General features: G+C 50.2%; 1 protein-coding gene across 2 annotated transcripts in view; it reads left to right on the top strand.

Moving 5' to 3' along the window:
* Window positions 1–12,817, top strand: part of WSCD2 (WSC domain containing 2) — a gene marked incomplete at both ends in the record, with an annotated part of 43,098 nt that overhangs the window by 9,335 nt on the left and 20,946 nt on the right. For both annotated transcript variants that reach the window (XM_082852816.1, XM_082852817.1), the window contains 2 exons: window positions 1,365–1,479; window positions 4,573–4,757. In XM_082852816.1, coding sequence (XP_082708942.1) covers window positions 1,365–1,479; window positions 4,573–4,757 — 300 coding nt within the window. The remainder of the gene's footprint in view (window positions 1–1,364; window positions 1,480–4,572; window positions 4,758–12,817) is intronic.

Genomic DNA, 12,817 nt, shown 5'->3' on the forward strand with positions numbered 1-12,817 from the left:
TGGGTCCTCGGTCTAACCTTCAGTTATTTCCAAGTGCAAGGGTGGAAAGAGCACTGGTTTGGGGTCCCATAGATCTAGATTTAAGTCTTTGTTCTACCATCAATTAGTTTCAGGTCTCAGACAGCTCACTTCACCTTTCTGGGCCTCTGTTCAATCATCTAAGAAAACAGTTTAAGCATGCCAAGGGTCATTGCACCTGGGTCATTGCAAAGATCCTTGGATTCAAAGAGAAACAAGCAGTAGTTCAGAACATGGGCTCTGCAGCCAGATTGCTTGGGTCCAAACCTAACTCCACAGGTATAAGCTGTGTTTCCTTGGGCAGGTGACTTAGCCTCTCTGGGCCTCAGTTTCCTCTTCTACATTGAGTGGGAATATTAATACTTACCTCATAGGGTCATTCTAAGGATTCACTGAGACAATATGTGTAAAGCAGTTAGCAAAGTGCATGTCCAAATTAATGATTATAAGAACATATGGGAAAAGACTTTATAAACTGTAAAGTACCATCTTTGTGTACTACTTACCAGGAAGTACAGGAACACGTGTACTACTTTAAGAAAACTAAGTGAATGGTTTGTACTTGGATAGTTGTTTTACATTATTTAAAATTTTCCTTTTGGATGAAAGCATTCACCTTGGCCCACAAGGTGGGCAAACTGTAAAGTACTGATACAGCACTGTGAATGGCTGGTTTTTTATTCCACTCACCTTAACTTTGTGCCTGTTATATTCAAGACACTGTGGTAGAGACGTTTATACAAATAAGTCCATGTTAACCCCATTGGGCTGATATTTTCATCCCCACAATGAAGAAAACTAGGCCTCAGGGAGGTAACTGGCCTAAATGCACTAGGTCAGCACGAGAATGTTACCAAAGTGATACGACAACCTAGATCTTGAGATATCCCAGGCCAGTGTTCCTTCCAAGGGAAAATAACACCTTAAGCCATCTTGCAGAAATGATAACAGGCTGTCAACTTATCAAGCTCTTCAGAGCTGTCCTAATACAGGTCTCATCTGCTTGGTGCTTAGGGAATGATGTTGGCTTGGGTTACTGGGTGCCCAGTTGTCACCAGTAGAGCCCAGGGGCATGACCTTAACCCTGGCCTTGGAAAGGTCCCTCCCTCCTCTCTGTTGACCTCCAGGGCCCACAGCCTCACCCATGGGACACCACTGCCCTTATAGATCATGTTCTGCCAATGCACATGAGTTTCAGTCTCTCTTGTTTCTACTTTACTGCTCAGAGGAAGGAATTGGTACCAAAAGGTCAACAAGGCCACATAGCCAGAGGCACACTGGTTACTCCTGAAACCCTTTCAGCTTTGTCCCCCCTGCCAAATCTGACTTTTCTCATCTCCCCAAAGCTAAGTACATCGGCTGCTACCTGGATGACACCCAGAGCCGGGCCCTTCGAGGCGTGTCCTTTTTCGACTACAAAAAGATGACCGTCTTCCGTTGCCAGGACAACTGTGCAGAACGGTAGGGCCCCACCAGTGTCCCAGGCATTCAGATCCCTTCCTTCTCAGATTCCTACCTGTGGTGGTCTTTCTTTTTCCATGGGAGGGCATGATGGAGGATGAACACGTGGCTACAAGGAAAGGGTGGTGTGTGTGTGTGTGTGTGCGCGTGTGTGTGCATATGCATACGTGCATGCAACTGAGCAGGGAGTTGGTCTGTGGGAATTTGTGAGACTGTCTAGGAGTGAGTTTGCAGTGTACAGTATGCAGGGTCATATGTTTGTAAGCTTAATGCCAGTACCTAACTGTCTTTAAATAACAGTAGCTGTGAGTGCAGGAGTCTCTGTGGATATGTTTGCAAGGGTCCCGAATTGTGGGGAAAGCACAAGTGGGTGTTTACACGCAGGCAAGTGTGAGTCTGTGAGCGTGAGGCTTGTGTGATGCCCGTGGGAAGGATGAGGTGGGAGCCCAGGATCAGGGCTATTTAATGGTTTACCAGCAAAAAACTATTTGTTTCTCTACCAGGGAGAAACACTCACCTGTCCAGACAGTGTTTTCCAATCTAAGAATAAAATGATGTTCTTGATTAGAATATGCACTGCGGGGAGGGCGCTCGCTTTCCAAGAGTGGATGAGGCCCCAGAGGACTGGCGAGTTGGGACCCTCAGTCCAGGCCTGGGAACCAGCACTGCTGCCCTAGAGGCACTGTGGAGTGAGCTGACCTTCTCCTCCCCTGTGCCCTGGGTCCCCTGATGTGTGATGGCTTGTGAGAGGCCTCTAACATGCTCGTCTTCAGGCTCTAGCCTGATCACAAGCTCTGAAGGAGCTCCACTGCATGGCTGGAGTGGAAATGGGCAAGTGGGTGGCCAAGGGACTCTTCCCTCAGTTCCTGACTAGAACACACTGTCCCCTTTATAATCAGCTTCCATAACAGTTCACCATTGAAATCCTGAGCCCAGGACCATCTCCAGCATGGGAAAGACTCCAAGCTCTTGAGGATGTTGATTCTTTAATTTATTTATTGAATGGTGGGGAGACAGAAGTGAATTTCAGAGTCCATGCCCTCAGAGAGGTCTTGTGGGAGTTGAAGAGTTAATATTTGCAAAGCAAATATTTGAGTGCCTGGAAGAGAGGAAGTGTAAGCTATTGGCATTCTGTGGCCCAAACCCGTTCTTGCTTCTGCCTCCCCAACTAGCTGGGGAGCCCCTTGGGGGCAGGGCTGCAGCTGGCTCATCTCTGCATCTATCTGGAAACCCATGTGGGCAGCCACAGGTATGCGCTGAACCAGAGTGCATTACGCGCGTTGATCCGACTCGTCTTCTGAAGCTCCACCTTGGCTGTCACCTCCTCTGAGAAGTCTCTCCTGACACCCCAGGCAGGTTGGGGGCCTCTTCTGCATTTCCACGAGCTGAGACTTACCCCATCTCAACCCTCATCTCACTATGCCGGCGTTTTCTGGTTAAGCGCTTGTCACTCCATCTGGGCTGTGACGCACACGTCAGCATCACCTGGAATCTCTCAAGATTGCCGGGCCCCACCGGCAGCTTTTGATTTGGTGGGTTTGAGGTAGGGCCCAAGAATCTGCATTTTTAACAAGTTCCCAGGTGACCCTGCATGCTGTTGGTCCTGGAACTATGGTTGGAGCACCACTGCTCTGATTTTCACACCCAGCTGGGAAATTTTAGAAACTCCTGCTGTCCACTGTTCCTTCTATCAGTGGGTCCATTTATATGAGACGGGCCCCAAGGGCACCTGAGAACCAAGGCTTGAGAGAGACAGCGACAGACAGGTGGAAGAAGGAGGCTGGCCCAGCTCCAAGATGCCCAGATAGTTTAAGCTGCTCTTCCTGCGTCTGCCCAGGTGACCGTGTGATCACACGCTACCTGAGTAGTAGGGGTGTTTGGAGACATGAGTCTGGGTGGGTCTGTCCCTCCAGCCAGCCCCCGGAAGTCCCGAGTGATGGCGTGAGCTGACACCTCCCGTAGGTCCAGCCTTGCATGACCAGTATTTTGCAGGCTGCTCCCCCAAGGAGCTTTCACGATTCTGGAAAGTGCCTCAGAGGCCACAGTGGGCAAGAGGACTGAGCAGGGGTCGTCCTACTCCCCTCTCCCCCACCACTTCATACCTACCCTGTGAGGCAGAGCAAGCGCTTCCCTTTTCATCTGTTTACAGAACAGGTCCTCACTAGAAGTCCTTTTTAGGAAATGATTCCAGAGCTATGAAAAAAAATTGACAATCTTGCAGTGCCTGGATATTTTTTTTGTTGTGTTAAGGAAAGGAATCTTTTACTTGGCTGGATACGTGACCTTGGTTTTGCCACCTTCCAAAGACACACGAGAGTCCCTGCCCCCTCCCCTGGGCCCAGCTCCTCTCAGGGGACATAGAGGCATCATTCCTGGGGGATGTTTCCTGGAATAAAGAGGCTGGACTTTGCAGATATGATTGGCTTGTGGCTCTAGACAGGGAAGAGCAAGAGAGTGGGTGGGGCAGAGGGACCACAGGACCAGAGGGGTGTGTGTGTCAAGTGTCCTGTGTGTTGAAGGTATATGTAGATGGGTGTGAATATGACGTTGTGTGTCTATGTGGGTAAGTGTATGGGGGTGTGAGACATGAGGCAGGGATGGAAGCAGGTGGTCCCTGGGGTCTTGTCCCCTTCCAGAGTCTCCCTGTCCCCCAGGGACCTCTTTGTATTCCTTCTTGGCTTCCTGCCCATCCCACCTCCAAGACTTTCTAACCCCTTAGCCTCCCTGACCCTCTCAGGGTCTCCTTATTCTCAGTCCCGATCCCCCTGTCCCTTGGAGTATCCCTGTACCTCAGATCTCCTTGGGTCTCCCTGATGCCCAAAGTCTTCCTTGTTTCCCCTCTTCCAGGGAGATAGGGAGACCCCCACCCCAGTCTCCTTACTCCTCTGGGATCTCCCTGTCTCCTGGAAGCCTCTGTCTCCTGTCCCGTGAGGTCTCCCCTGTCCCCCTTCCATCGTCTGTCTCTCCATTTCCCCTGGGACCTCCTGGTCCCCAGAGCCCTCCCGTCCCCCAGGCCTCCTCACTAGGTGAGTCACCCTGTCCCTGGGGTCTCCATGGTGGCAGTTACCCTGGCCTGACAGCAGCCTCCCCTAGGGGTTACCTGTATGCTGGGCTGGAGTTCGGCGCCGAGTGCTACTGTGGCCACAAGATCCAGGCGACAAACGTGAGCGAGGCGGAATGTGACATGGACTGCAAGGGCGAGCGGGGCAGCGTGTGCGGTGGCGCCAACCGCCTCTCCGTCTACCGGCTGCAGCTGGCCCAGGAGTCAGCCCGCAGGTGTACGTGAGTTGGCCCCTCCCCTCTCTGCCCTGGCCCACCTGAGCGCCCACCTGTACCTTCCACGGCTCCCCCTGCTCCTAAGCCCTCGGCTGCCCTCCAAGGCTGCCACCATCCTGCCCCAGCCTCACCTCCAGCCACGCCCCTCTTCCTCCTTAACAAACAGCTAGAGCCTGAGCTGGCCTGTCCTTCCTCATTTTCTGAAAGCAGATTGTGTCTAACGGTGGTAACAATGACAACAGCAAACACTTCATCGTTTTCCAAGTGCCTTCTGTGGGAGAGCACATCTAATCCTCAGGATGACCCTTGAAATCGCACTGTTATTCACCCACTCCCATTTTACAGATGAAGAGACTGAGGCTCAATGTCACACAAACAGCAGAGGATTGAAACCAACTCCAGAGCTTATGTCTTTAATGCTCCTGTAGAGAGAATTTATCCCTCGCCTGCCAGTGCTTCAGTCTTGTTGGAAAAACTCTCCAGTTTCCAAACGGAGGGAGGGAAGGGGATGAATAGCCGAGGACAAGAGCCACCCCTTCTTCTGTGGATATTGTCCTGTTGTCCCCTCTCTGGGTGTTTAATAGCAGTTAAGGTCTATTTATCAAGCATCTGCCGTGTGCCAGGCACGTGCTGTGCCCACTGCAAGCCTGATTTTGTTTCCCTTCCCTACAGACTTTTCAGGCAGTTACCATGGTTACTTATCTCCATTTTACAGTGAGGAAACCGAGGCTTGATGAATTTAAGTAAGCCTGCCCAAGGTCACACAGTCTTGTGACCTCAAAGGTGACCTTCAGACCTATACGAAGAGCTAATGGCCTTGACGAAAGACAGAGAGCTGAGGTTTGTCCTGGTTACTCTTCTGATGCAGTCCTGAGGTAGGAATAGGAATCCAGAACTAAGAATCCCAAATTTGAATGCTCCAATGAACCCTAGGGAGATCTTGTTAAAATGCAGATTCTGATTCAGCCGGTGAGATTCTGCATTTCTAAGGAGTTCCCAGGTGATGCTAGGTTGCTGGTCCATGGACCACACTTTGAATAATAAGGCCTTAGACCTCCATGGAGCTGACAAGTTCCGCCCAGAATGTCAGCCTGCCCACCCACGTGGATCTGGCAGAACCTTAATGCCTGTCTGCATGCAGAGAAAGGCCTTTTCCGTATGAATGTCATTGTTTATAAGAATTCCTTGCTGGTGTGCTTGACACTGTGTTCTGTTTTCCAAACCCCGTGTCTCTGAAGCCCTGTTCAAGCTTTGCTTTACAACGGGGTCCCGCGTGCCGCCAGTTTACAAAGTGGCTGATTTCTAGAAACAGAGGCACCATCTGCCCCCCCATCGTTGCCTCAGTTCCTCCAGCTCTGCAGGTCTGGCTGGCAGAGGGAGGGGAGGGTGTGTGAAATCCAGGCTGGATGGTGTCCATACAGCAAGTCTCTGGTTTGGCCATTCGTGTAATGAGGTTTTAATTTGATAGCAGATTTATCATCCCCAGTACTGATTTCTTTATGCCAATGTTTACATTAGTTTGATGGTGACGTTGACCATATGAAGAGATGGCCTTAAAGTTGTGTGTATTTAGAGGGAAAGCTGATGCCACTAGAACATTCTAGTGGATGATGCTGAGCTAGATAACAAGAATTGGGCTGTTTATGTCATCAGCCACTATCAGCTAGACCTCCTTTTGGTTAATGTTCAGATTGGCTGGGTAATACGAACATTCTCCTGTCTTTCTCTCTCTCTCTCTCCCTCTCTCTCTCTCTCTCTCTCTCTCTCTCTCTCTCTCTCTCTCTCTCTCTCTCTCACACACACACACACACACACACACACACACACACTATTGAGATCACCTGGTATAATAACACTCTCATGGACCAACAAAGATTTTTCAGTCATCAGGTGAAATATATAAACCTCGACACACCGAGACCACTAGATCCCGCTACAATTGGGTGTGTTTTGCCCTGGTAGCTGTGGGAGGGCTGTCTGGGTGGTGGCTGGTGAGAAACCCCTGAGGCTGATGGGAATGCTGCTGTGCCCCTCAGCTTGCCCACCTCTGCAGTGGTGTTTTGTTCCATCTGAGGAGGAATCTTCGTATTTATGTCGAAGACGGGGAACCCGTTCATTTCTACTGAGAGGGGAGTCCTGGATGCTGTGCGTCCACCCCAGCTGTTCCGAATCATCGCTGTACAAGGCTGGAAGCTTGGGCACCTTCAGCTGGAAACTCCAGAAGGAAAGCTAAGCCTTGCTAATCTCAAGGCTACTGTGGCTGAGATGGGAATGGAAGTGGCTTGGATAAGGAGACGGATGGTTTGTCAAATTGGGACTCCTGGTGGGCTCCCCGTTGGCAACATGGTATTTGGAGAGAGCGTGGGGACTGTTCATTAAACACTTGATGCTCCCATGTGTATTAGGCATGGAGAGGACAATGCGGAATAAAGCACAGTCCCTGCCTTCAAGGAGACCACCGTCTAGTGGAGAGACAGACCCGAGACGAGTGGGATCTGTTCAAGCATGGCGGGTATATATAGGAGCCACGGGAGCAACATTTGAGCTGAATCTCATTCTAAGATTTCCAGGCGAAAGGGAGAGTCGTGTATTCAGCCATGAACAAAAGGATCATCAAAGGTGATGTTTTGAATGACCTGTTGGAAGCACCTTCCTCACTGATGCTTCATTTTACGGCTTTAGAAACTGAGGCCCAGACAGCACAAGTGGCTAAATTGAACAGCCCTGCGGGAGGCTCCACAGAAGAGGGCTGACTGATTAAGGCCTTGAAAGATGTGTAAAAGAGGAGTATATCCAGACTCAAGAAATTGCCAGAGGGTGGGGGAGAAATCTAGGCAGAGGGAATAGAGTGTGCAAAGCTGAGAGGTAATTTCTAGACGTGACAGGCAGGCATGATTTTTCCAAGGCCACAGCGCTTCTTAGGGACTGAGCATAGGCTGGAACCCAGGTCTCTGACTCCTAGTTTGAGTGCTAACTCTATATAGTGCTGTAGACACCTTGACCTCTTGTATTGGATTTTGGACCCCATTGCCTCTCTTTTGGGAGTGTTCCTTGGATTTAACTTACCTCCTTTCTTCCTTGACCCCTGACCTCTCCTTCTGCCCTGCGTCCTGACTCTACACCACACAGAATATCCAGTGCCTTTGTTCTGACTCAGTGGCTTCCCATTCCTGAGATCTGATTTATACACAAATTAGTCAGAAAGGGAGGCCTTCCACCGGCACACGACACTAGCACGTATTACATTAGGGAGGGCAATGAGCAAACACTCCAGGAAACAGGTATGGTGGAAACCAGATTCCATTTGTAGAGTCATTAGTTTGTATTAACACCGTGTCCTAATTGTGTTTCCCTGAGCAGTGGCACAGAACTCTTCATGATTGTGAAGATCCAAAGGAGGCTTATTATCGCCCAGGCACCACTCTGGTGGGGTGTCCACCTTGCGTGGGGAGCCAGCCCGCGTGTTTCCGAGGTGATGGAATGCTCCTACGGTAGTGAGAGCATTAGAAGGTTGGCAGAGCAAATGTCTGCAGGCATCCTGCTCTTCTTTCTTGCCACAGACACTCGGGCACACGGACTCTTTGCCCTTGTTAGAAAAGAACCGAGAAATGGACTTCCTTCTTGGTTGGCTTACATTTTTTCACAGCAGTTTGCTAAATGTGTCAGCAAGTGTAGCTTCTCCTCCCAGGGGCAGAGACCTGCTGGTGATTCGAGAGTATTATGGCTTTATAGTGTGTTGCAAGAGATTTCATTTGCCTGAAAGATTCTTGTAAGATTCGCATTGCAAGGTTCATTAGAATTACACAAAATATACAATATGTATGTGGGTCCCGTGGGTGGCTGTCCGTGGTGCTGACAATCCTTTAGTGCTGCCTGAAACCCCCATGACTGCAGACCAGCCTCTCCCAGGACTCGGCACTTTTCCCTCTTGTTTTTTCTTTTCTGTCTTGGTGAAAGTATTATGAAGCTCATGTTATCACCGAAACAGTAGATCTTGACTCGTGGGTCACACTGTACCTGGTGACTCTTGTGTACTGTTGCTAGTTCTGGCGATTTTTTGTCTTTGAAGGTTAGAAGGGAAACGTTGTGCAATGCTTGTAGTTTTTGTTCACTGATACTCCGTTTTAACCAGTTCTGCTGAGAGGAGCCTCAGATGACCATGGAAAGTCATATTGGATGGATGGGCTATGTCTAGCCTGGGACCCCTGAATTTTATAATTCATATGGGTCTTCGTGTGTTCTGCTGTGTAGGGCCAAGGAGATGTTAGCTAGAAAATTTTTTCTCCTTCTGCATCAGGATGGGGGAGAATTGGTTTGCTCTTCTCCGTGAACCATAATCCAGGAAGGCTATGGGAGCAATGATTGTAGATTTTGAAATCAGGCAGACATTGTTTCTATCCCAACTCCTTCACTTACTTGCTGTGTTGATTTTGGTCAAGCCACTCACTCTGTCTGAGCCTCAAATGCCTCATCTGTAAAATGGGGACAATTCCAACCTTGAAAGATTGCTCTGACCACCAAGTGAGATAAAATTGAGAAAGCACATAGCACAGTGCCTGTTATGAAGTAGTGGTGATGCACCCTCCTTCCTGAAATGAAAATTCCTCAACTCACTCCGAGTAGCACCCAACTCAAGCTATTTGAATTTCCAACAGCTCACAGGAGCCTCTGGTGATGCCTAAAAATAGCTGGTTTGAATTCTCCTCGGACAGTTAGGCTCTTTGTGTAATTCAATCTCTCTCTGATTATAGGTAGCCATTAACAGCTCCCAGCTCACTGCCTTTCCTCCTCACCAGCATCTTTAATGCAGTAGAGCTTGGCCTAATTACCCGGGGGGTGATGGCCTCTTTCAAACCAAGGAGAACTCTTCCACGCCTGCCTTTAAGCTGATGCCTGGTGGGATTTACCTCATCTTTGTGAAGCCCCAGAACAAAGAGATGATGGACTTCAGAGATACTTGCAGCTGGTTCCAGGATGTTCTTCATCTGCCCCCAGTAAAGGGAGTTGATGAACAGTTGCTCTGCTCGCCTCTTGCTAGTAGAAACTCCAAGCTTCCGAGGTCATGCACCATCCCAGCTGGCCTGGCGATGAAGAGCTGACATCATCAGAATGTGGGGCATGGGCTTTTGTGACCCTTGGACCCCTACTGTGGAACCTCAGAGGGTTTCTGGGAAATTCAGGTGGCTGGCATGGGGTCTCTGGAGCCCAACCATGTTGGAATTCGGCAGGCCTCCTGCAGAATAGCAGAGAGGTGGGAACCTAGGATGTGATGTCAAATAAGATCAGGGTCAAATCCCTACTCTGCTCCCCACTAGCTGTATGAGCTGGAAAAGTGACCAAATCTTGTTACGTCTCGGGGTCTCCACCTGCAAAACAGGATAATAGCATCCTCTACCTCTTAAGTTGTTGTGAGGATTAATTGAGGTGTGATACGTGTAACATACTTAGCACTAACGACATACAGTAAACAGCTGTTATTATTACCTTTGTTGCTATTCTTCAGCAAGGTTTGGTCGTTAGGAAGACACTACTCAGGGTTGCCGCTACTGTCCACGGACTCTGTACTGCACAACTCCAGGGAGCACCCTTCTCACAGGCTACAGGCTGTGAAGAGCAGTGGCTCTGAGCTCTGTGCAGGATTTCCCTTGTGAATTAAGAATGCTCAAAGATCCAAGATATTTTAAGTTGGGTTCCCCCAGAGACAAGGATGTGAGCTCTGGTTTACTTGAATCATGACCCCAGGATGCACCTCCAGGGGAGTGGAGACGTGAGAAAGGGAAGGGAAGGGGCCAATACTTGCCCTTTACAAAGCAGGTCACTGCTGAGGACAGCTGAGGCTTAATCCCACCGGGGAGCTGTGGGAGGTGGTGGAGAGCGTGCTTCAGAGATGTCCCATTGGAGGAGCAGGAAGCTGCAGTATTTATCCTCCAGCGTTCACCCATCATTGGCTGAGGGTGGCTCCCAGGGAGATTAACTCCCTGGCAAGTGCAGTCTGTCCCTCACATACGCTAGGTGTTTACAGTAGGTCACTGTCAGCCTGTACTGGGATGGTGAGTGCCAGGAGTGTATTAATGGGGCACTGATAGTGTCTCCTACCTGCGGTCTAGCCACCCTTCACATATCATGAACGAGCAATGAAGAAGGAGCAGGAAGACACATTGACTGAATCCTGGTAGGTCTCAGGCACTGTGAATGTCACTGCATCGCCTTCTGTCCCACCTGTGCAGGGTAGAGATAATCATCCCCATATACAGATGAGGAAACCGAGGCTCAGTCCAAGGACACACAGCTAAGTAAGTTGCTGACCCAGGTCTGTCTGAATTCAAAACCAAGGCCCTTTCTGCTGGGCACGAGAGCTTTTTTGCAAACAGGAAGGCATCTACCTACTGCTGTGGAAGTCCAAAATTCTTTGTATCACAGGAAGAGTGTTAGGAAGGTCAGGGGACCCAGGCTGGCCACTTCTCTTTTGTTTTCAGACGTAAGAGAAAAGAAAACCTCTCACCACTGGTGTGGAGAACCGGTGACGCAACCCATTTTACAGATGGAGGAAATGAGGGTAGCAGGAGGATTCAACGTGTTGGCCACCGTGCATGTTCTCAGTGTTCCAATCACCAAGCCATAATGGAGAGCAACCTGCAGAGAGAGGTGGTCTCCAAAGTGTTTCCCAGATCCCTGGGAGTCCGACCTTCCCGTTAGACATCACAGAATTCTCTGTGAATCCATGTGGTTTCCCTCCAAAAGCAGAGTGGGCAAGACTGTAGGAAGACCCCACATCCAGCAGGTTTACTGCTCCTAGAACTAACTTCCCAAACCTGTTCCCCTCCCCCCACCACCCCAGTGCATACCTTGACCAAAGAGAGACTCACAGCAGCAGATTCTGATCCCTCTCTGGCCCTTTAAGGCCTCTGAAAACGTCACCTTACTTGGTATTCAGGGCATTCAGCTCAGCTCTGCTTTCTAAGGTGGGAGGGTCAGGGACTCATTAGCGGATGCTTAAATGTCAAAGGGAGACCTGTCTCAGCAGAGCTGGGCTTACAGAGTCTTCCTTCCTCTTCCCACACTTGCAATCTGGCCTCCTGGCATCCAGGAAGGCAGGAGAAAATCATCTGGGGAGAAGCCAGGGTAGGAATTCTACTTCCTGTAAGGAGACAGATTCACAGCCCCTTGCCTGTCCCTTCCACTGTACTGACAAATCTCATTCCTGTCCGGCTCTGAATGATCCACCCAGTATTTATGCCTCCATTTTAGAGATGAGAATACTGAGCCTCCAAAAGGAGAGGAAACATGCGGAGGTCAGTGAAGAAGGGTGGAGCTGCCTGTGTGCACTGTGTGGAGGAGAGCTGCCCGTTTGACAGGTGAAGACGCCACCTTTCAGGGAGGAGAAGCAAAGTCGGGATTAGAACTCGTGTCTCTGAGCCACTGGTCTTCTGCTCCTTGGCCAGGGCAGCTCATCCAGAAAAGTGCCATGGTCCTGGGAAGTACCGTGGCCTTCCGGTGTGGTGCCAGGCCGGATGGCCTCTTCTGGAGCCCCTAGGTCAGTGTTGGGCCCTCGGGGCCATCTGGAGATGCGTGCTGATCTGGCCCAAGAGACAGGCATCCAGCTGGGGGTGATAGGAGGGCAGAGCATTTGGCCAGAGGACTAGATGAAGAGCCTGTGGGCTCACAGGACCCTGAGTGATACCCCAGTGCCCTCAGTTACTCAAGGTCACATCTGCAAGAGGATCCAAGGGTGAGCCCCTAATAGCAGGTGACTCCAAAGACTACCATGGGTGGACTCCTGCTCTCACATGCCTACGGTCAGACACACACTCCTGTACAGAGACCCATATGCAAGGTGTTCTGTGATATGCAGGAGCTGGACCGATACCAACAGTGCCCCTGTCTGTGGGCTCCAGGTGGAAGGGTCTCTGTGGTCTTGACACCCTGGGGAGAGACTCAGTCTGGGCTGGACTCCAGCAGAGGGGCCCACCCTCCTGTTCTGCTCTCTCGTGTGGCTCAAGCATGAAGTGGCCTTGCACTGAGGAGACGAAAGTTTTTGTTCGAATCTGGGTGCTGGCTGTTC

This window comes from Leucopleurus acutus, assembly GCF_964270905.1.
Source record: "Leucopleurus acutus genome assembly, chromosome: 13".
NCBI lineage: Eukaryota > Metazoa > Chordata > Mammalia > Artiodactyla > Delphinidae > Leucopleurus > Leucopleurus acutus.